This window comes from Lolium perenne, chromosome 1, assembly GCF_019359855.2.
Source record: "Lolium perenne isolate Kyuss_39 chromosome 1, Kyuss_2.0, whole genome shotgun sequence".
In the NCBI taxonomy this organism is placed as follows: Eukaryota; Viridiplantae; Streptophyta; class Magnoliopsida; order Poales; family Poaceae; genus Lolium; species Lolium perenne.
In genome coordinates, this window is record NC_067244.2 from 6,493,619 (window position 1) to 6,515,528 (window position 21,910).

Consider the following 21,910-nt stretch of genomic DNA (forward strand, 5'->3'; position numbering starts at 1 on the left):
TTTCTGATGCTGATGAGCTAAAGGCCACGAGTGGATATATATTTACACTTGGAGGTGGCGCTGTTTCTTGGAAGTCTTGCAAGCAGACCATTTTAACGAGGTCAACTATGGAAGCAGAACTTACAGCATTAGACACGGCCACTGTTGAAGCAGAGTGGCTCCGTGAACTATTGATGGACTTACCTGTGGTTGAAAAACCTATACCCGCAATTCTAATGAACTGTGACAATCAAACAGTGATTGTTAAGGTGAAAAGTTCTAAGGATAATATGAAGTCCTCAAGACATGTGAAGAGGAGATTGAAATCTGTCAGAAAAATGAGAAACTCCGGAGTTATTGCATTGGACTACATCCAAACATCTAAGAATCTGGCAGATCCCTTCACAAAGGGTCTATCACGCAATGTGATAGATAATGCATCAAAGGAGATGGGTATGAGACCCACAATATGAGTTTTCCACAGTGGTAAACCACTCTATGTGATCGGAGATCCCGTGAATTAGAATTGGGAGACAAGCTGTTGGTTGACTGAGAGGAAAGTATCCATATTTTAATAAACACCACTCCGTGAAGATGCAATACTTTCCTATTCTGCATGGCAGGTTGATATTTATCTTAATGTGTTCTAAGTGGCTTATCTTAAGCAGAGATGTTGTCCTGCAGAATATCTTTTGAAGAGCACACCTATATGAGCTTGATTGTTAACCGTCGCAGTCTATGAGAGTTGGGTGCTCTCTAACAAACTCATGAAAGGCCATGGAGTATGACGCATAAGCTCCACCCGCGGGGAAGTCCCACGGCAGCCTAGTATTGGTCAAGGCTTTGTGTGAAGCTAGGATGCAGCAAACTTGCAGTTCAAGGCATAGTCCACTGTACAAGTCGCCGCCTAGTGTAGCATAGAGTTCTAGGTGGAAGTTCAACTTAACAGTCTCCACTGCAGTACCAGTATATAAACAGTGTTTTGGAACCAAAGGCAAATTTACATGTCCCTCTGGGATCTGGTGGGGGATTGTTGGAATTTTGGCCCAAAATTGCCCAGTCCATTTTTTCCATTCCAATAATTCCTGAAAATCCTAGAGGCCCATGTAGCCCATTCATGCATGGCAAGAGGTGGGACAAATGTTTAGTCCCACATTGCTAGTTGAGAGAGAGCTGGAGTGGTTTATAAGGAGAGCTGTTCTAGCACTTGTATGTGAGTGAGAACAAGAGGGAATCCTCGCGCACTCCTCCTCCTCCTCGCTAACTCGTTCGTTCGTCACGACACGCCGCGGGTTGCGGGAATGCCTCGAGCCGAGAGCTTCTCTATCTTTTTGCCGCGCGTGAATGGGAAATAATCTGAACGGTTGCACAAAGTTGAAACGAATTTTTGGTAGTGGGTTTTTATTACGGCCGTTCGGCTCCGGCTGCTGTCTCCTCGGTTCGCCTTCCACTGACTGTTCGTTTCATCTCCCGTCGCCGTCTGTTCGCCTGCCTGCCTGTGCCTATAAAAGGGAGGTCGCTCCTCACCTCATGCTACAGGTTCTTGCAAACGTTTTCCACAGCACTGCGCTGCTACAGGTTCTTCTCCATCCCGTCTTGCGGCGTGCACCGCGATCCGGGACAGTAGGCCTCCGAAACCCCGCTTCTTCGAGTCCTGTACGGGAGAAGGGCGATAAGGTTTTTGGGGAGCGCTATCAGCGCGACTACTGACTTCATCACGGACTTCGACGACCACTTCCCCGACGAGGACTTCTTCCCCGACATCAGCAGTCTCTACCTCAACGACATGGCTGATAACGAGAACGTCAATGCCAACGCGGACGCACAGCTGTATGGTGTTTTCTTTCATCTTGTTCAGATCATCACCATGCTCTCTATTTGTGTCGCACCTATAATATATGGATCAATCTCTCCGAATGTGTTTTCATTATCTTTCTTCTCCTACATACATTGTTTATTTTCCATTAATCTAGTCATGTTTTTCTTGCGGTCTTTTTTGTCTAAATTACTTGGTAAATTGCTCTTTTTCTCAACAACAGCTGGCTCTTCCAATAAATTAATGATGGTGCCTCCCGCTTGCTATTTATTGTTCAGATCCAACCTTGGTTCTTGGCAGCACACAGTATATACTAGTAATATGGTTGACATTAGGGACATGTATGATAAACTTAAGGACCTAGGGCCTGCTAACTTCTACTACTCCAGTATACCTTGCTCAGGCGAGAACAGACCCAATCGCCATCTGACTATCGAACTCGAGCTTCATGTGAAGGATGGGTCACAAGAGAATCGACTCTGAGTGGAGGGAGGTACAGGTGATCAATGGCTATGCCGTGCTCATGGCATACTCTTTATTCGTGTTTAGAGGTGTAGGCTTCCTGGTGGTTACGTGGAGCACGGTGGTTCTTCTCGGTGGTTTCGTCTCCATGGTAGACAAGTTTGATTTCTGGAGTCTCACACTGATTACCTTCATTGAGATACTCTGGTTAGTACTATAATCCATCATCTCGTTTTATGCATCTTTATGTCTTAGTTTTACTTTTATCATGAATTGCTGGTTTTGTGGTTTTGTCGGTAAACTATGGCTAGTGCCAGCAATATGGAGTACAGGCCATATCTGGCCCTTGGTTTTAAGGGGTATTTTGGGCCAGATATGCGGGTAGTGCAGATCTTTCTCACGGTGAGGGGGCCATATCCGCGTGGAAACCAGCAATTGCAGATTTTTTTTTTCGTCCTATGGTGGTTTTACCCATTTCGCTTAACACCCAGAACTGAAATCTTCACCTAATCTGGTTAGCCGTTTTTTTTTAATTATTTGGAGAGAATGGTGGCTTCAAAGGTTTTTGGCATGAGCTCTTTTACGGCAAGAGCCCCATGCATATAGCATCATTAGAACACGAAGATTTGTTGGCAAAATAAAAGGAGCAAAGTCCAGCAATATATTTTGGACATTGTATTGACCAGGGAGTCGTTAATCTACTCATTTTTGGTTTCTTAGATTACAAGATAGCCGAATCTTTAAAAGTGCTCCTGAGCTCACGTGAGCTCCAATTGTTTCACTAGGCCCCACCGAAATCGTGCCATCCACGCCGCTACTTTTTTTTTCGATAAAGGGAATATATTAATATCAAAAGATACCAATTACATCTAGCTTCTGCAACAACACAACACCTTAATGGCAGTACGGATGCACACATCCAAAAAAGAGAAAAGAAAACTAAGAAACAAAAGTCCCGCTACAGCATCCCAGGCCTAGCAACAACAATACATCCACCAGCAAGACAACACCTGAAATACAGACTCTCCAAAAGCGACGCCTCCAAGAAGGGAACGGTGCACCAGCACCGTCGTTGTCCGACCAAAGATCTTAGGTTTTCACCGTAAAGATAGTCCCCGCTCTCAAAACAATGCCTCCAACAAAGTGATTGCCAGGCACAACCAGTTAAGGCCAGACCTTTGATTTCACACTGAAAGGTATAGGACTCTGAACTTCACTTGTGTTGCCGCCCCCACTTTCATACCACTGCTGCGGAGCCCGGAACACAAAGCAAGTCCCTCAACATCGTGGAGACATGAACCTCCCTTAGCTAGTCCTCCAATCCGGCCTTCATGCTATTCCCTTCTTCTGACTTCACCATGGACCAAAATGTCACTTGATGTCAATAGAGAACAGAGCTCCGCGCCGCTCCCTCCAGGACCAAGCGGTCAAAGTATGGGTGCACGCGACAGAATACCATCTGATACAGCAAACTCCAGGCAAAAGATGCATTGTTTCATTCGCCGGCGGAGCTTTCCGAAACTCATCACTCTAGCTAGATCAAGACGGATAGGTCTCTGGCAGGTCTTCATCTTCGCATGAGAGAAACCCGAGGACCACCACCATTATTGCTAAACCAGCAGCCCCCACGCCGCCAGTCACTCCTGCCGGATCACCAGAGAAGAATAAGGCGGCACGGAGCACCGACGATGGCTTGGCCAAAGCCATGGATCATGCGTCGATTGGGGCCAAGATGGCCCAAATCAGGCCTAGATCGCCACCACCTGTCGAACCGCCGCCGGGGGCGAAGGCCGCCGCTGGGGTCGCGAGGAAGGGGGCCTCCGCTGCCGTCTGGGAGGGGGTGGCAGGGGAGGGTTTCGGGAGGGGAGGGTTTTCAGCAGCTCACCGCTACTTTTTATGATCTAGGAGTATGTTATTTCATTTCAAAAATTTGAAAGGGCACCCACATGCATGTTGGAGCTGTTTTTAACACAATGATCCGGTCCTCCTTTCCTTTGCACAAACTTGAACTGACTAAGTACAGTTAACAAATAACTCAACAATCAACAAGTCTTGTTCATTTTTTGTCCTATTCATGTTACAATGCTCTTTTTTTATAAAAGGCACAAGGCCCAACGTTAAATTAATAACGCCCTTAACAGCGAAACAGATACAAGATGTTGAACCCAGCTTACAAGGCCAAACTGCGCGTGCGCGCACACACACAACTAGGGCCACACAAGATAACAACCACCGGAAATGTGAACCGCTGGCACGACTATGACAATCTACGGAGAGGAAGAGCAGACGTAGGATGGGATACGTTGTCGAAGCGGTGCTCACCCTACACGGGCAAACCGACAACCACCGCAACCAACAAGACATCACCACCGTCGCTGATGCCACCAGAGGCTGACCACCACTAGGAAACGACCAACATAGCTCACATACCGGTGAGGAACACCAAGGATGCGCCCAAACAAGAAACACCGCGGGTCCAGAACACGAAGCAAGCTTTGCCAAGGAGGGGAAACAGAAGGTGGACCTCCACCACCCAAACAACGGAGAGCAGCACGGCCTAGGAACTCCAAGGGTGGCATCTTCAAGATCACGACACAGATGCGCCACTACTACCCGATCCGAGGATCTTGGTTTTTGACCAGGAGTACGTGGATAAACCAAGTGTCGCCTTAGCGACGCCTATAAGAAGGGACGATGTCCACGGACGCCGCTATCGTGGCCCAAAGGGCAAGGGTTTCCCCGGAGAAAGCACTCTGCTGTCCTCACCGAGTAGTGGCCGTCACTGAAGCAACCACCGCACCACTGCTACACCACGCAGCTCGCCGGCTCCACACCGTCCACACGGCCGAGGAACACCGGCCAGCACCAGAGCCCATGGCACGCCCACCAACCACACATGCTCCCACCATCCAGGGCCGCCGCACCGGCTTCCCAACTCTACACACTGCGAACCTGAGGAACAATGAGGAACGTCGCATCTAGGCCACCGGACGCCGACCGAGGAGCAGGTCGGCCACCTCAACCGGGGAAGCACCACATGCCAGAGGCCACCTATAGCCCCAATGGCTGCCAGACACTTGCAGATCTGGGCGAAGATGGTCTCGGAACAGGCCCAAGGCCCCTGCCCTAGCCCAAACTAGAGGCGGCCAAATCCACCGCGCTGCACACCACCACGCTAGGAGCTCCACCGAACCAGGCCGAACGGGTGTCCGTGCCGCCGCACTCCGCGCCGAAGCCTACCCGCTCCATCCGCGCCGAAGTCTCCCACAACTAGGTGCAAAACCTCACTTGGTTCGCGAAGAAGCTCCTCGACGTAGAGGAAACGATGCAGAACGTAGGCGTCGTCATCATTCATGACCAAGAGTGCGGAGCACATGGCCGGTGGAGTCACGAAGCGCACCCAGTAGGTCCTAGGCGGTCGTTGGATCTGGTGATGGTGCGACGCACCAGGATCCTGACGTGGCAGAGATTCTCAATGTTCTCTCTGTCGCGGCATACCTTGTCAGAGTAGCACGCGTCGTGTACACTTGGTATTCGAACGTGAAGGAGTTGCACAACGGCAGCTCCCCTGGTTCCTCCCAGGTCCACCTTGCGTCCTCATCAAGGATGACGTCGAGTTACGCGTGCACGCACTTGGTGGACGGGACATACATCTTGTATGCATTGGATCCCTCCTCGTACCCAATAAAAACCATCATGGTACTTCTGTTGTCAAGCTGCTGCTGGTGAGGGTGTGTGACCTAGACATGAACAACACATCCAAAGACGCAGATGAAGCGCCCTTCAGGTTTTCTCCCATGCCATGCCTGAAAGGGCTCTAAAACCCTAGCGGTCGCCTCCTCCTCTCCTGCCCCCTCCCGGGCGGCGGCGGAGGATCTACCCGCCCCGCTCCGAGCAGCCTCCCCCAGACCGCCGCCCCTTAGCCGCCGCTGCTGCCGGCCTCGGCTACGGCGGCGGTGGCGGCACCCCTTTCGCCGAACGATGAGGGGGAGGAGAGGGTTTCCACGGTGGCGTTCCATGGGAAGTGATGAAGCGCCAGTGCAGGAAGCCAAGCGGCACGGCTACTTGGCCGGGGCCTGATGCCCTCCGTCGATAGCCATAGAGGATTCGGTGGAGCGGTGGCGGCCTCCGCCCGCGGTGACGGTTTTAGTGGTGGTACGCATGATCCGCGCCGCCGTCTTATTCCCTGGTGATCCGGCAGGAGGGACTGGCGGCGTGGGGGCTGCTGGTCTTGCTTTGTTTTTGGTGGCGGTCCTGGGGTTTCTCGCAAGCGAAGATGAAGATCTACCGGAGGTCAGTTTGCTTTGATCTGGTTGGAGAGATGAGTTCGCGCGCACCCATGTTTTTATTCTGACCGTTTGCTTCCGGAGGGAGCACCGCGAAGCTATATTCTGTGTTGACATCAGGTGACTTTTTGGTCTATGGTGAAGTCAGAAGAAGGAATATCATGAAGGCCGGATTGGTGGACTGGCTAAAGGAGGTTCGAGTCAACGTGATGCTGAGGTGTCTGCTTGGCCTTCCGGGCTTGCAGCAGTGGTATGCATGTGGGGGCGGCAGCACAGGAGAAGCTCAGAGTCTTATCTCTCAGGGTGCAAATCCAAGATCTAGTCTTAATTGGTTGTGCCTGACAATGTTCTTGTTGGAGGCATTGTTTTGAGAGTGAGAACTATCTTCAGGGTGAAATCCTAAGACCTTTGGCCGGGCGATGATGGCGTTGGTGCACTGTTTTCTTCTTGGAGGCGTCGCTTTTGGAGAGTCTGTACTTTATGTGTTGTCACGGTGGTGGCTGTATTGCTGTTGCTAGGTCTAGAAGGCTGTAGCGGGACCTTTATTCTTAGTTTTCTTTACTCTTTTTTGGCTGTGTACATCCTTACTGCCATTAGGGTGGGACGTTGTTGCAGAGACTAGGTGTAATTGGTATCTTTTGATATTAATATATTCCCTTTATAAAAAAAAAAGTCTGAAAGGGCTTCATGTCATCAACGCTTTGTGTGACTGCACGTGTTGAGGATGAACGCTGTGGTGATCACCGCCACGCCATGGAAAACAGTAGGTAGCTGCTTGGCCTTGAGCATGCTCCGTGCTATCTCTAGAACGGTTTGGTTCTGCCTCTCCACGACACTGTTTTGTTGCGGTGTGCAGGGAGCGGTTAGATGGCGTAGCATGCATATATGTCTCAATGCAGTGCTCCTAGAAGCTGGCGGAGGTGAACTCCCCGCCATGATCCGTACGCAGCACACAGAGTTTTTGCCCACCTCTACTGCTGCTTTGAATGATGATGATGCGTGCCGCTTCTTCCTTGGCATTGAGAAGCTGCTCCCAAATGTAGCGGTTGCAGTCGTCGATCAGCAGCAGGATGTAGCGGCGAGCTCCTGCTGTGGGCGGCGATTGGCACACACAAATATCCGTGTACGAGCTTGGTCGACTTCTCTCTGGGACCTGTACTTGGCCTCCTGAGAAAACAACAGCCGACATTGTTTGCCGGCGAGGCAGGCCTCGCACAGTTCTTCATCTTGCTCGCCGTGTGGGAGATCGCGTACCAGCTCCCACTTCACCATCCTCTGCAGCCTCTTGAAGTGTAGGTCTCCGAGTTTCGCGCGCCAGCGTCAAGCGTCGGACTCGTACGCCACAGCTAGGCACACTGGACAAACATGGGTAAAATTCAGTTTGTACAACCGATTCGGCGAGCAAAGTACCTTCATCACGGCGGATGCGGATGTTGTACTAGCTCTTGTCGAGCTGTTCGAGGCTCACAACACTACTTCTGACCATGGATATCATCCATGGTAGGATGAAAAAGACCTCCGTTAAGGTGCGGATAACCCTTCGGGTACTCGACATTGCCATACCCGGTGCAAACTATGAAGCTGGACCAACACGAGGACTCGACAAGCTGGACCTGCCGCGCATCAACTTGGACTACAAGGAAAGAAGACTCCAACACGAATCCTACTAGGACTCTTGTAAACCCTAGCCTGCCTAATATATAAAGCCAGGCAGGGGCACCCCTTAGGGGACATCTTCAGAAACATAGATCATAGAGGCGACAAGCCTAGACCTCGCAACCCGCGAACTAGAACTAGACTAGATCCAACAACTCCGTCTATGGCGGCCCCCTGTACACATGTTTACATATACTGGATTGCTAGCAGGACGTAGCGATCTTCCACCGCGGGGACGTGAACATGGGTATGTCGTGTACCGCCTCGCTCCCGGAACTTCTGTCGTCGCCTTTCTCTAAAACCCAAGCCCCTCATGGTGGGCATTGCCGAGGAACCGCCTCGACAATTGGCGCCGCCTGTGGGAAGCGCGGCGACTGGATTTCGTTATCCGGGCGGGATCCCTCTACATCATCATGAAGCTCGTCATCGACAGATTTGGCTGAGCCAACGTTTTCGTATTCCTCATCACGACAAGAATTAGCAATTTCGTGGAGACTTATGCCCTAAGACTTACGGAGATCGATCCGGGAAAAGCAAAAAAGAAGAAGATACGGTCACCTCACGGGAGCGGAAAATACATATACAAAGCATCAGCTGGAACAAGTCATAGAGAAAAAGCTTGCAGTGCATCAATTGGATCCTGGAGTCATCACGTGATCCTGATTCCTCGATTGAAGCAATCTCCTCTCCAAATACATATGCAGTAACGTGAAGGAAAAGGTGGATGGAGTGAGATTAGTCGGATTCAACCGACCAAACGACCAGAACCACCCGAGTAAATCATCGGTGGCGTCTCATCGTGGAGAGATTGTTCCAATTTAAAAAAAATAAAGGAGGCCTAGCTACAAGAACAAGGAGTATTCACGTTAAGCCAGGAAAAAAGGTGGTTATCGATCAAGATGCTAACTCCAAACGTACAGGCAGGCGTACGTACTTTTCAAAGACAGAATAGCAATTCGGCAAACCGCGGCTTGTACAATATCGATATCTTCATCTCACCGTCGCCATAAATTGGTTACCCGACATAAGGAGCATCAGGATTTTGCGCCACAATATAACTGCAGATGGAAATAAAGCTTCAACTATTCTGCTCGGACGATCGCGCCCGCCATCGCGCACTCTTCTTACTCGGGGGCTCGCTTGCCGCGGACCGGACATTACGGACCCGATATATTCGGGTGCTCGCCCATGGCGGATTGGACATATCAACTGTGTCCCCTTCATCATGTCATCTAGCAGCCGCATGGAGTATCTTAGGTGGCGGAATTTCTTCGATTGCACCTGCCGCATGGACTATCTCTGGCCGCATAATTATTTCGGCTGCGCCCGCCGCATGGACTATCTCTGGCCGCGGAATTATTTCGGATGCGCCTGCCGCATGGACTATCTCTGGCTGCAGAATTATTTCGGCTGCGCCCACCGCATGCATTATCTTGGATGGCGCAATTATTTCGACTGCGCCTGCAGAACTAAGTGTTCCTCTTCCTTTCGCCACACCCGATGATTGGGGAGGCGCCATGACATCGTTATCTCCAGTACTCTCGGTGGATTTATTTTCCCCGAATCGGTCAAAGGCTTCATCACCTATGATTACTCGATGGACTTATCCTCTTCAACCCTAATATATCCTCTCCCGATGCACTCTCGGGTCGGTGGATTCATCATCTGGAAAATTCAATGGATATCATATTATATAATGTTGACCCGATGTGCTCCCCTCGGGAGCGCTGGAATTACTTGGGAATGCTGGAACCCAAGAAGATATGAATACTCCTTACTCCCATCGGGAGCGCCGGTGTGATGGAATTATTACTCCCATCGGGAGCACCGGTGTGCTGGAATTAATCGGGAGCTCCTGGAAGATCTTCAACTATTATGTCTACTCCCATCAGGAGCGCCGGTTCGCTGGGCGCTGGTTCACTGGAATCCACGCCGGAATTCAAGAAGATATGAAGACTATTACTCCCATCGGGAGCGCCGGTTTGCTGGAACCCAAGAAGATATGAAGACTCAAGTTTTGAAGAATTGCAGTAATTCGGGACACCCAAACTACATCGTCAGGAACCTTGTTCGTATATTTCAACGAACATCGGAGCGATGGAAAATACGCCCAGAGATTGCACTCTAAAAAAGCCTCTGAAACTACGAGTGCTATGATGCAAAATCAATGGGGACCTTATTCTTTTCTTTTTCTATAGATGCCTCAAAGAGTGCCGCAGATAGCAAGGATCATGAAACAACAAAGACCTTGCTCTTTTCCTTTGCTATAGATGCCTTAAAGAGTGCCGCAAATAGTAAGGATCATGCAGCAACGGAGACCTTATTCTTTTCCTTTGCTATAGATGCCTCAAAGAGTGCCGCGGATAGCAAGGATCATGAAACACGTACGAAAACGACCCACGCTCGTTACTTTAAATTACAAAGGTATCAAAGAGTAAAGGAGTCATCGGCAGAGCTAGTGCTACCGATATGTTCGGGAGCTGCTGTCAGGACATGCATCGGTTGAAAGCAAAGTTGCACATACAACGTGTTTAGCAAGACCTGCAACACGAGCTGATCACTCAAATGATTTGCTGACCAACGAATACACATACGCTTAAACGGGCAATTAAGATTTGCTCCTTCGAAATTTGCCAACGGCACCTACATGGCATCAACGATGCTCAAGGTGCATTAAGAATTGCCCCTTGAAGTAAACAACAATGTGTCAACGGCACCTGAAGAAAACTGTAAACATCGGGTTGCTCGACTTGAGTCTATTGACGGTTGCAAGCATCAGTGCCCAGACTCGGGGGCTACTTCCATCGGGAGCGCTGGACGCGCACCTGATAAAATTATCGGCTCCTCTAGGCCATCATCCAAATCATCGGCTCCTCTGGGCCATCATCCGAATCATTGGCTCCTCTGGGCCATCATTCGAATCATCGGCTCCTCCTGACTATCATCTGAATTATCGGCTCCTCCAGGATATTGCCCAAATCATCGGCTCTTCCTGGGCCATCATCCCAATCATCGGCTCCTCTGGGCCATCATCCAAATCATCGGCTCCTTTGGGCCATCATCCAAATCATCGGCTCCTCTGAGCCATCTACGGTATTTGACCTAGCATTTTTTACACCCTATACATAACTATTTCATATTTATCTACAGGCTCGGGGGCTACTCCCATCGGGAGCGCTAGTCGCGCACCCGATAAAAAATATGGAAGCCTCGTCGACATCAACATCAAGACCTTCGAGTAGTACAACTTGAGTCTATGCGTGGCTGCAAGCACCCGCCCATAGACTCGGGGGCTACTCCCATCAGGAGCGCTTCGCGCACCCGACAGAAAGCAACTTCGACTCTACATCAAGCACAAGATTCAACAGATGATCAAGACATTCGACGAAGACAACTTTAGTCCCTGCCCGAAGCTTCACTTCGGCCAGGCACTCGGGGGCTACTGACGTGGGCATAACCCTTCGGGTACTCGACATTGCCATACCCGGTGCAAACTATGAAGCTGGACCAACACGAGGACTCGACAAGTTGGACCTGCCGCGCCTCAACTTGGACTACAAGGAAAGAAGACTCCAATACGAATCCTACTAGGACTCTTGTAAACCCTAGCCTGGCTGATATATAAAGCCAGGCAGGGCACCCCTTAGGGGACATCTTCAGAAACATAGATCATAGAGGCGACACGCCTAGACCTCGCAACCCGCGAACTAGAACTAGATTAGATCCAACAACTCCGCCTATGGCGGCCGCCTGTACACATGTTTACATATACTGGATTGCTAGCAGGACGTAGCGATCCTCCACCGCGGGGACGTGAACCTGGGTACATCGTGTACCGCCTCGCTCCCGGAACTTCCGTCGTCGCCTTTCTCTAAAACCCGATCCCCTCATGGTGGGCATTGCCGAGGAACCGCCTCGACAGTCGACCACGGAGCCTTCCATGAAGCGCACCTTGCCGGCGACGAAGTGATCGAATTAATTTAGAGAACGCGTCAGCCGAGCCCGTCATGTGGTTTGTCACGCCGGTATCCAAACACCACGCCTCGGCTCTCTAGGCATCAGCATGTGTGGGGCTCACGATTGCCCTCTGTTCGTTGAGGAAGACGTGGCCTCCGGTGCGAATGATGGTGTCATGCACGGGGCGCTCCATGATCTCCCCGACACATGCCTTTAGGGGCGTGTTTAGTTGGTCCAGAAGGCCTTTCTCGCACGGGGGAAACGAAAATGGGCTACCTGGTTATCCACGGGCTAAAGATTCCATGCATCGCACGAACTTTAAAGCAGCCAAAAAGTTGTTACGAATCAATTTCCATAAACTGTTTAAGGTTTTATGGAGTATTTGAATGGAAATTTTGTGTCCCTTTTGAACCTTTTTTGGCCTAATATTGTCAAATTTATCGCAACCGTTCGCGCGTATTAAAATTCCTTCGACGAGTAGCTTCATCTCACTGTCACACATGACTTTTGTATTCAAAGTTTTCAGTTTCGACATTCGTATAGGAGTAGATCTATGTCTTCCAAGTATAATATACGTTGTTGTAGATCTACTCGTTTACGAATGTCGAAACCGAAAACTTTGAACACGAAAATAGTGTGAAATAATGAGGTGAAGCTACTCCCGAAGAAATTTTAAAATGGTTGACCATGTGCAAAAAAATAACTAAGCTCGTCCACAATGGCTCAAAATAGAACATGAAACCGATTTTCAAACACTCGACGAAACGACAACCTGATGACGGGAATGGAATCGCAACGCCAAGGCGCATCTTTTTCATGTAGACCTTGTCACGAATCAATGAATGGTTAGGCAGATTAGAGGTGATTATGATTGAACTAGTTTAGTTAACCACGATCCTCCTCAACCTGTGGGCAACCAAACCAAATGCTTCTCGTTTCTCCACTCGAGCCTAAGTAAAATTGTTAGCATCCAAACAAAGTACTAAAGTTGGCCCAAGGCTTATTCCCACTCATACGGTAGCAGTTAGGCCATTTGCATGCGACAGGCCGAAACGCGAAATTTTCATGCGAGCAACCAATCAGACCCTAGGAATCGTGGGCTTTTATCTTCACGGCGCCCGACGTCACAGCCGCTTTCCCTACGTCATCGCATTGGTTCTTGCGGAACTACATGCAATTGTTCTTGTCAACGATGTTTCTGTTCTGGGGAGCGACTATTGAGGCTGGCGGGCCCCTCTTGGCTCTTGCCGCCCCCCCACCCCACCCCCGAGACTGCCTCTTGCGTGCATCCCACTACTGCTCCGTCAATAGGAGTTGGCCGCCGGCGTCCAAGGCCTGATCACCGTCGAGGAGCTGCTCCACGACGCGAAGGTGTCCAACCACTTTCTCGATGGAGATGGTGGCCGGATGAGAAGGGTATCGATTAAGGTTGGACGTGTGGGCCGAGTTTTTGACTCGGCCCGAGCTTTTCGTGGCTCAGCCCGTGGAAGTAGTGGACCGAGTCGAGCCCAAAAACTTGGCTCGCTAGGCTCGGCTCTTCTGATTTTAGAAAAGGCCGAAGGGCAAAGATGGGCTGATTTCTGGCTCGTGAAGAATCAAGCGTGGAGTCACGATGTCCTCTCCTCTCAGATCACTTCGTTCTCCAACCAACAGAGCCCACACGCATCGCCACCCCGATATCGCCACCACCTTCTCCTTCTCACCGCCTCCTAGTCGTAGGTACAGATCGATCCTTGCCCCGCCGCAGCAGAACTAGGCCTCCCGCGCCGCTCTACCCAGTTGCTGCTTCATATTCGCCACGGATTATGTCGGCGCTGCCTCGGACTGCTGCTGCGGGCCAAGTCACCGTCGTCCATGCCGCTCGGCTTTGCAACCACGTCGTCGTCCCTGCTCCGGCACACTGCTCTCCCTCGCTGTCATGCCTTCTTCATCGAGCAGGATCGTGCTACGCCGTCGCTGCCGCTGCTAGCGAAAAAGGGCCCACATGGCAGCGACTTGTGCCAACTTGGCTCACGAGCTGCACCGAGCTTGACCGAGTTTGTGTGAAGCTCGGGCCGAGCCCATTTTCTTGGCTCGCCTGCCAAACGAGCCAGCCCGAGCCGAGCTGAAAAGCTGCGAGCTAAAGTGCGGCTCGGACCGAACCCGGCACCGAGTCGGCTCGTGTCCAGCCTTATCGATCTAGAACACGATCTTCATGAAGTGCGTGGGAACAACCGACACGGATTTTCTCACCACTTTCTCTTCATCGCTGGTGTCATTGAGCGAGCATACTACTGACGCTATGTTGCAGATTCACATGGCTGCCTCGTCGATCCGCTCGTTGGGCTAGAAAGCGACGGTCTCGAAATTTGTCCGAAGGCGACGCAGACGCGAGTCACGCGCACGATTGCTTCCTTCGTGCTGGAGACGAATTGCCTCCCAAGCCGCCTTCACACTACCCTTCCCAATCAGCATATGCAATGCATCTCTGATGGAGTGGAGCGAAGCAGCGCTGCCAACGTCTGTTTGTCCTCCTTGCGAGACATGGGGTTGTCCTCGATTGCGTCCCAGGGCAACGCAACGTGAAGGTTCACCTCCATGACCATGGCCCAGTTGGTGTAGCCACCGTGCATGAGCATCGGGAAGTAGAGGTTGGAGCCGCTCCGCCGCGCGCTGGACTCGCGCACCACCTCCCGCTAGACCACGATCTCACTACCGCCACGGTGTACCCTGCTCCTACCGCGGCTTGGTGATCGCCATCGCTCGACGGGGGCAGGAGTCACCGATCTGTGCGGTGGAGGTGTGCCGCCACCGAGCCCACGTCTAGGACCGAGCGACATGATCGCATGATCGCAACGCTCTGATACACACCGCCACCATGCCCACGTCCAGCACCAAGCGATCCGATCACATGATCACAACGCTCTGATACTAAACGTTGCCATAGTCTCTATCTCGATCAAGTGATAGCGAGAGAGAGAACACAGAGAAGAACTATTTTTGTGCTGCGCTCAACCTTGCCTTTTTTCTCTTCCATCCCTTTTTTATTCAACAAAAGCAAAAAACGTGTCCAACCATCGTGCTCCACTACTGGCCGTGCCATCCAACAACCCGAGCCTCACGCTAGATGATCTACGACTAAGCCAAGATGCGGACAAATTGCGTCAATCTGGCGAGCTAAAAAAGCTAACATAACTACACCTATGACTAACGAAACTGAATGTGTGAACAATCGACACTTATCCAAATTCAGAAAATTCAGAATTCTACCGGAGGAGACAGGGTATAACACAACACCAAATCGCCTCCCTCAAAATTCTCAATCTATTCACTTGCCTCCCATTAAAATAGAACCAATGCACATTAACAAGACAGGCAGAGAGAAACTGGTAGTATCGGCAAATCGCCTCTCTCAGAATTCTCAATCTATTCATGTGTGCTTATTTTTTCCATGTGTGTTTAATTTTGTTGACCTCTCACTTAATATATATAGGAGTAGCATATACAGTCGACCTGTACCTAACATGGATCATACATATGTGCAACAGGATCAATAACTCCCAAGTCCGTGAAAGATTAAGCTATCTTGATGGTCTCTTCTCGAGCTTGGGTACGGTGAACAGGCTACTGAAGCGTAGCTGGAAGCTGGCAGACGATGACCCTGACATGCCAGTCGTCAAGAAACTCGTTGTAGCGGTTCGTGTGGTGATAGGGTGGGTTCTAGCGCCGGCTCACATGGTGGTGTCGTACCTATGCATCATCTCTCTGGGATGTCTCATGCTGTTTGGGATGGTCATCACCACCTGGATTTCCATAATCGGTTTAAAGCACCCTGACTATTACGGAGACGCGGATGATGAGAGAGCAAACCTGGATCCGGCCTGCAATATCTTGTATGTTCTGTGTGTGATCCAAGGTGCATTGTTCCTGCATTTTGCCATCTTAGGGTTTTCTCAGACAAGGATAGTGAAACAAGTGAGCCGGGCATACGGCTTCCCGGACGATAAGGCGGTTTCAGGCTACTTTCATGCAGTCTGGGCAGGATGCTCAAAGAGGCCCTCCTCCGCCAGAGAAAGGAACCTCATCACATATGCTATAGAGCTCATGGAGTCCAAGGAGCCTTATAGGTGCCTTTCCGGGACACTCATACTAGAGAGGCTACTCGTCCGGGAGCCTTCAGGCAAGCCTAAAGCTCCTCATAGTAATTTGACCAAAGGGACTGTTTTTGTGGATCAGCAGCGGTCAGAGGAGAATACAGGTGCTCATTCCAATACAGGAGTGGAGGAGCAACAGCAGAAACCGGAGATGGTGATCATCGAGCAGCAACGCAGCTTGATAAAGAAGCTCATCGGGTCTGCAGCCTACACCCACATCCTCCAGAAACTGCTGGAAACACTGGATTCAAAAAGCTCCAACGACAGAGAGATGAGGGTGGCAGCCGCGAGGATAGTGGAGCACGTTGCCACAGGTGGTGGGATTCGCCTGGAGCAGTTCCCACGAGGAATCCAATGCATATCATCCTTGATCAGCACGTTCCAAGAATCCGAGGCAGAATCATCCGACAACCAAGACACTGGGCGGCCATCCTCCTCGTCCAAAGTTAAGAAGAGCAACGTCGACAACACCAACCCGCTCCAAAGATACAGAGATCTAGTGCTGACGGGTTTTCGTATCCTCTGGAGCCTTGCAGGCAGCGAGGACAACATTATTGTCATAAGCAACACCATACATCTTGTCTCTAAGATCATGGCGCCTGTTACGCACGACCTAGTGCACCGCACCCATCACGGTGTGTGGTCCACTAATGTGGTAGAGGGATCACTGAAGGTGATTCTTCGATTCGTGACTGCAAAGGGGGAGCCTGCAGTCCAGATGCGTCGACAGATCTCGAGCAATGACAGAGCAATTGCCACCCTGGAGACTATAGTCAAGTGTAGGCAATGCAAAGGCGGAGAGCTGCAGATGAACGCCATGCAGATCCTCGCGCAACTATGCATGGTTAAAACTGCAAGCAGAGGTACTCTTACTAAGATCCTTGGGGATATCTTTACTAACGATGTTGATAGCTCCATCAGAAGTACGGCTGGTAAGACACTGGTGGAATTGTTTCTTGGCGGCGATTGTCTTGCCAGCACCCTATCCGAGGCCACTTTTGTAGGTGGTCTCGTTAAAATACTTCTACAAGTTGGGGACAATGGCACATGTAGAGAAAGTGCAGCAGAAATTCTGGAGCATCTATGTAATCACTCTTATGAGAATTGCGAGGACCGCAGTACACTCAAGAATGCCATGACCGATGTGATGCCAAAGGTATTCTATACCGGTTTTTCTAGTTCTTGCTTGTTTGAAAGTTTCATACTTCTTGTTTGGACCGGCTGCTGCAGGCGATGTCGGAGACGAGGCTGAGGAGCTGGCGCCCGCTCCACCGCCTCCCGTTCCACCTCCTTTGGACACCTCCACCGACGATGAAGAGGAGCTGGCCCCTCCGGTGCTGCCGGCTGCTTCGACCCTGCCAACCGAGGCAGCGCGCAGCGCTGCGCCTGGAGCTTCTCCTGCGCCCGGAGCTCCTGCTGCTGGCGACCTGGTGCTCTCTCCGGATGCGCTGGCCGCCCCATCCCAGCTGCCGGCTCCCGTGGGGAATGGGGTCCTGCTCGCCGCTGCTGCTCCGGCCCCTGCGCTCTTGCTGCCGCCTCCTCCGGATAAACTCCCGGTAAACTTCAAACCCACAATTGTCAGTGTGGATTCCATGGCGACCGTGGAGCAGGCTTGGGAGGAAGTCGGGGGACGGCGTCGGCCGAGGCTGGAGAAGGTGGCTGCTCCTCCTCCCAGGAAGGAGGCTGGGCTTCCTCGCGCCTTCAAGCAGAGGACTTTTGGCCTCTGCTTTCGGTGCTTGTCATCGGACCACTTCGTTGCGGATTGCCGTGGCGATGTCCGGTGCTTGGGATGTGGCCACTCCGGCCATCACGAGCGGGATTGCATGGCACGGCATCCTGATCGCCCCCGCGCATCTACTGAGCCTCGTCAGCGACCTTTCCCCCGCAGCGGAGCGCCACCAACCCCACCTCCTCGATCTGGTCGCACTTGGGCTTCGGTTGTCGCTCATCCTGACAGCTCTGCGACTGATGGTGTCGTGCCGGCAATGGCCTCTGTTCAGCTGGAGGAGTTGTTGAAGGCTGCCTTCACGGAGCAGGCGACAATGTTGCGATCGGCGCTGCAGGAGTTAGCCTCTGTTCAGCTCGCAGAGTTGAACAAGCCGGTGCGTGTTGTGTCGGCAGCTGACACCGATGTGCCTCCCGCTGTTTTGGGGTCGTTGCAGCCTCTCCTTGCAGCACAGGCGGAGGCGCTTAGCGCTGAGCTGCAGGCCATGTTCGCTGCTCGTCTTGAGGTGCTGTTCAAGCCTCTTCAAGACCTGGTTGCTGTTGTGGAGAGTTGGACTACTCAAGTCTCAAGCCTATGGGAACCTACGGAAGCTATCGGGGGCAGCCAAGCTCTTGCCAATGATGAATCTGCCCCTCCCGTTGTGGTCGATGGTGAGGATAGTTGTGCGCTCGATGTGGCTGGTTGCTCAGCTGAGTTGAGTGAGATGGTGCAGACCGATGTTGATCCACCTGCCTTGGACAAGGTCATGCTCGAGATGGTGCTCCCAGGCGTGCAGGAGCAAGCCTGGGCTCAACCTGGCAATGGCATGGTGCTGAAGGAGGTGGATTTGCCGTCTTCATCTACAAAGTTGGATGAGCTCTGGAGCAGCTTCAAGTCCACTGCGCAGCACTCGTTGCTCGATGCACTGATTCAAGTGCAGATTGATGGGGACTCAAGTTGTGCTGGGAGGCGGAGCGGACGTCTGGATAAGAAGAACAAAGACTGCAACATCCCGGTTGCCAAGCGTGCTGAACATAGGCTGGCGGAATCCTTTGGAGCTCTTCCAAAGGGATCAGCCCCTAAGAAAGGCTCCGAGGAGGATGTGCAAGAAAAGATGAAGCCTCTTTTGCGGTTATGCAAGACGCCTGCCTCGCCTTTGGCGACTCAGGCAATTCGTGAGTTGGTCCTGGCTAATGTTTAGTCGTTGTCTTCCTTTGGTTGGGCGCAAGTGCTCTTCTTGTTGCGAGAGTACTCTTGAGGTAGCGAAGGCTGTCTTGGTTGGGTATGAAGTGTTTCCAACGGTCCTAGGTCTTGGAACACTTCTATCTGGATCAGACGATGTCCCCTAGCTTTAGTCGGGTGGTGGTTTTCGCCGGTTTTCCTTAATTAACCGCGCTTGTATGGTTTTGAGGTCCAGTTTCCCTTATTAACTGGACCATTTTCCCTCTTCCTATAATGCAATGCGGGAGCTCCCCGCCCTCTGACGAGGTTCCGTCATACTTCTTGTTTGGCCCTAGAAAATAGTTGATCTGGCATTTAAATAAATGTAAGTTTGTACACAGGAACACCATATACCCTTTTATACTATATATCAACAAATTATCGCATCACTATGTACACTTCTATAGTTATATATGAAATTTTTGTAAAGTCCATTGAGAAATGTATCAGACAAACTAATAGGACAATATTATATTAGTTGTGCTAGATTGAAAATTTATTACAGCAAAGTGAACATATTTTTAAATGTACACAAAAAAATACAACAAAAATAGTCACATCAAGAAATCCTTAAGACTAGAGAACCCAAAGCACTTAGATGCCGTGATACAAGGGTATGCTTTGACCCAACTCGGGTAAACAGTCCTTGATGACCATCTATAACTGCATTAGTTGTGGTGCTCCAGTCGCTAAAACTAAAGCGTAGACCAAATACAGCTGTAGCTACGTACTACAGAGACAAATTTACTTTCTATTCTCAAAACCAACATCATTTTTACAAAGCTATTAACAAGATGATGTATATATTAGATGTCACCTGACAAACCAACAGTAAAAGAAGTGTTTGTGATCGTCTCAGCAAGATTGCAAGAATAACATTCTCATATTGTCCCTAGTTTAAAATTGTGCCTCAGTAATCAGTATACATACCAGAGGAAAGAGTCTCATTCTTAACGGGATTTCAAGTTTTGGATGTTCCCTGTTTCGAATTTCAACAAGTAGTAGTACATTCACAGGGCTGAAATTTTCCCTTTTTATTTATTAATATGAGGGTTAACCAATCAATACAAATGATTTTCATTACTTGTTACCACTGCGCGCAGGTGCTCAGAGAAATACTACTTGGTTGTGGGTCCACAGGAAAGAAAGGAAAACCTGGGTATGTCATACCAGAAACTGATGTCGAGAGTGGGAGGAAAAAGAAGAAGAAGAAGCATAAGGATGAGAAGAAGACAATGGAGAAAAATGCCTCCTCCTCTCGTCACAACAAGCACCACAAGTTGCATGTTACCCTTCTATCCCTCTGCGTAACGGCGTGTGAGAAACTAGACCTCGATATCAACGCTATTTCGCCAGGAGATGGAGACGAAGGAGACAAAGGAGAATGCGTTGCCTTTAATTTTGCGATGAAGATGGTGCAGCTGAACGGTGAACTCATCACCGTCAACTGCCTGGCACTGATGAAGCTAACCACCAGGATGGTGATAGCAGAGATGGTGAAACACAGGGGCCTCCTCAATCCAGCTGACCTGGAGGGCCACATGTGCTCGCTGTCCGCCGTCTCCGAGAACATGATAGATCTCGAGAGCTCCATGGTTTTCGACACGACGTGGGCGACGCCGGCCGCTGCCAAGACCCCCGCTGCGACGCTCGCCGTTGACAAGACCCTGGATGACCTCGTGAAAGAAGCACAGAAACTCCACGGTGAACTCAAGGAGCAGTACTATCTGGCAATGCAGACTGTCAGTTAATTTAGTCTGGTGTTAGAGTTTCAAGAGTTTCAGTTAGGGGTCGATTTCTTCAGCTAGCGTGTCAGCTATCTATCAGGTTCTAGATAGAATCGTTGTTTAGGTCTTTGATCCGATCTGTACGCTGCAACCGTTTAGCTCGCACGTCCATTATGGGCATCATGTAACAGACACAATTGATATCCTTGAGAATAAAAGGAAGAGAAAGAAACAAGAAAAGCTGTCGGTTGAACACAGCACCAAAACCTTGTGTCCATCTCTGAGAAAGTGAGGGTTGAGAGTCAGGGCGGGGTCAAAGGATTGGACAATAGCCGCGGCGCACGGTCGAGAAGAAGAAACCCACGAACACATCGCGGTCAGGGTCCAAGTCACCGTCGCGTTCCACTCGCTGCCCCACCTCTCTCTCGTTCGCCTGTTCGACGTGGACGGAGCCAGATTCATGGGCACGAAATGGTGGTTAGGGAGAGGCTTGTGAGGGACGTCACCGGCGGCTCATTGTGGCCGACCTTGTACGTGGATTGGTCGGTGATCATCCTTGTGCAACTGCAGGTGCACAGCCTCTGGCAAGCCGCGGCTCTCCACCACGCAGTGCCACCGGAGCTGGCGCGCACCCTCGCCGCCAAGAACAACACCAAGGCCGTATGGGACACACTAGCGACACCAAGGCCCCTACGTGCCAGGGGAAAATGAATATGTGGGCATGCTAGTGTAGATAAGGACATAAATGAAACATATGGAAACATGCATTTCTATTAATCTCTCAATGGAGAAACTAAATTACAAGATCCCTTTACATATGTGCTCCGTGACCTGCTAGCGTGGCCGATATGAATTGAGCGATTGTGTGTTCTAGTTCACGGGGCCTCGTAAGGCTCCCAATTAATTATGTCCGCTAGTCCACGTCGCGGACCACCTCCGATTAAGCTGCTGCAATGGTTGTCGTCTTC

The 21,910-nt window shown here is 50.7% G+C and overlaps 1 protein-coding gene across 1 annotated transcript; it reads left to right on the top strand.

Moving 5' to 3' along the window:
• Window positions 1-2,126: 2,126 nt before the first annotated feature.
• On the top strand, window positions 2,127-21,126 carry LOC127342162 (uncharacterized). The gene is made up of 3 exons (XM_051368110.2): window positions 2,127-2,464; window positions 15,684-17,445; window positions 20,319-21,126. The coding sequence occupies exons 1-3, from the start codon at window positions 2,253-2,255 to the stop codon at window positions 20,964-20,966; spliced, it is 2,622 nt and encodes an 873-aa protein (XP_051224070.1). The 5' UTR covers window positions 2,127-2,252; the 3' UTR covers window positions 20,967-21,126.
• Window positions 21,127-21,910: the final 784 nt, after the last annotated feature.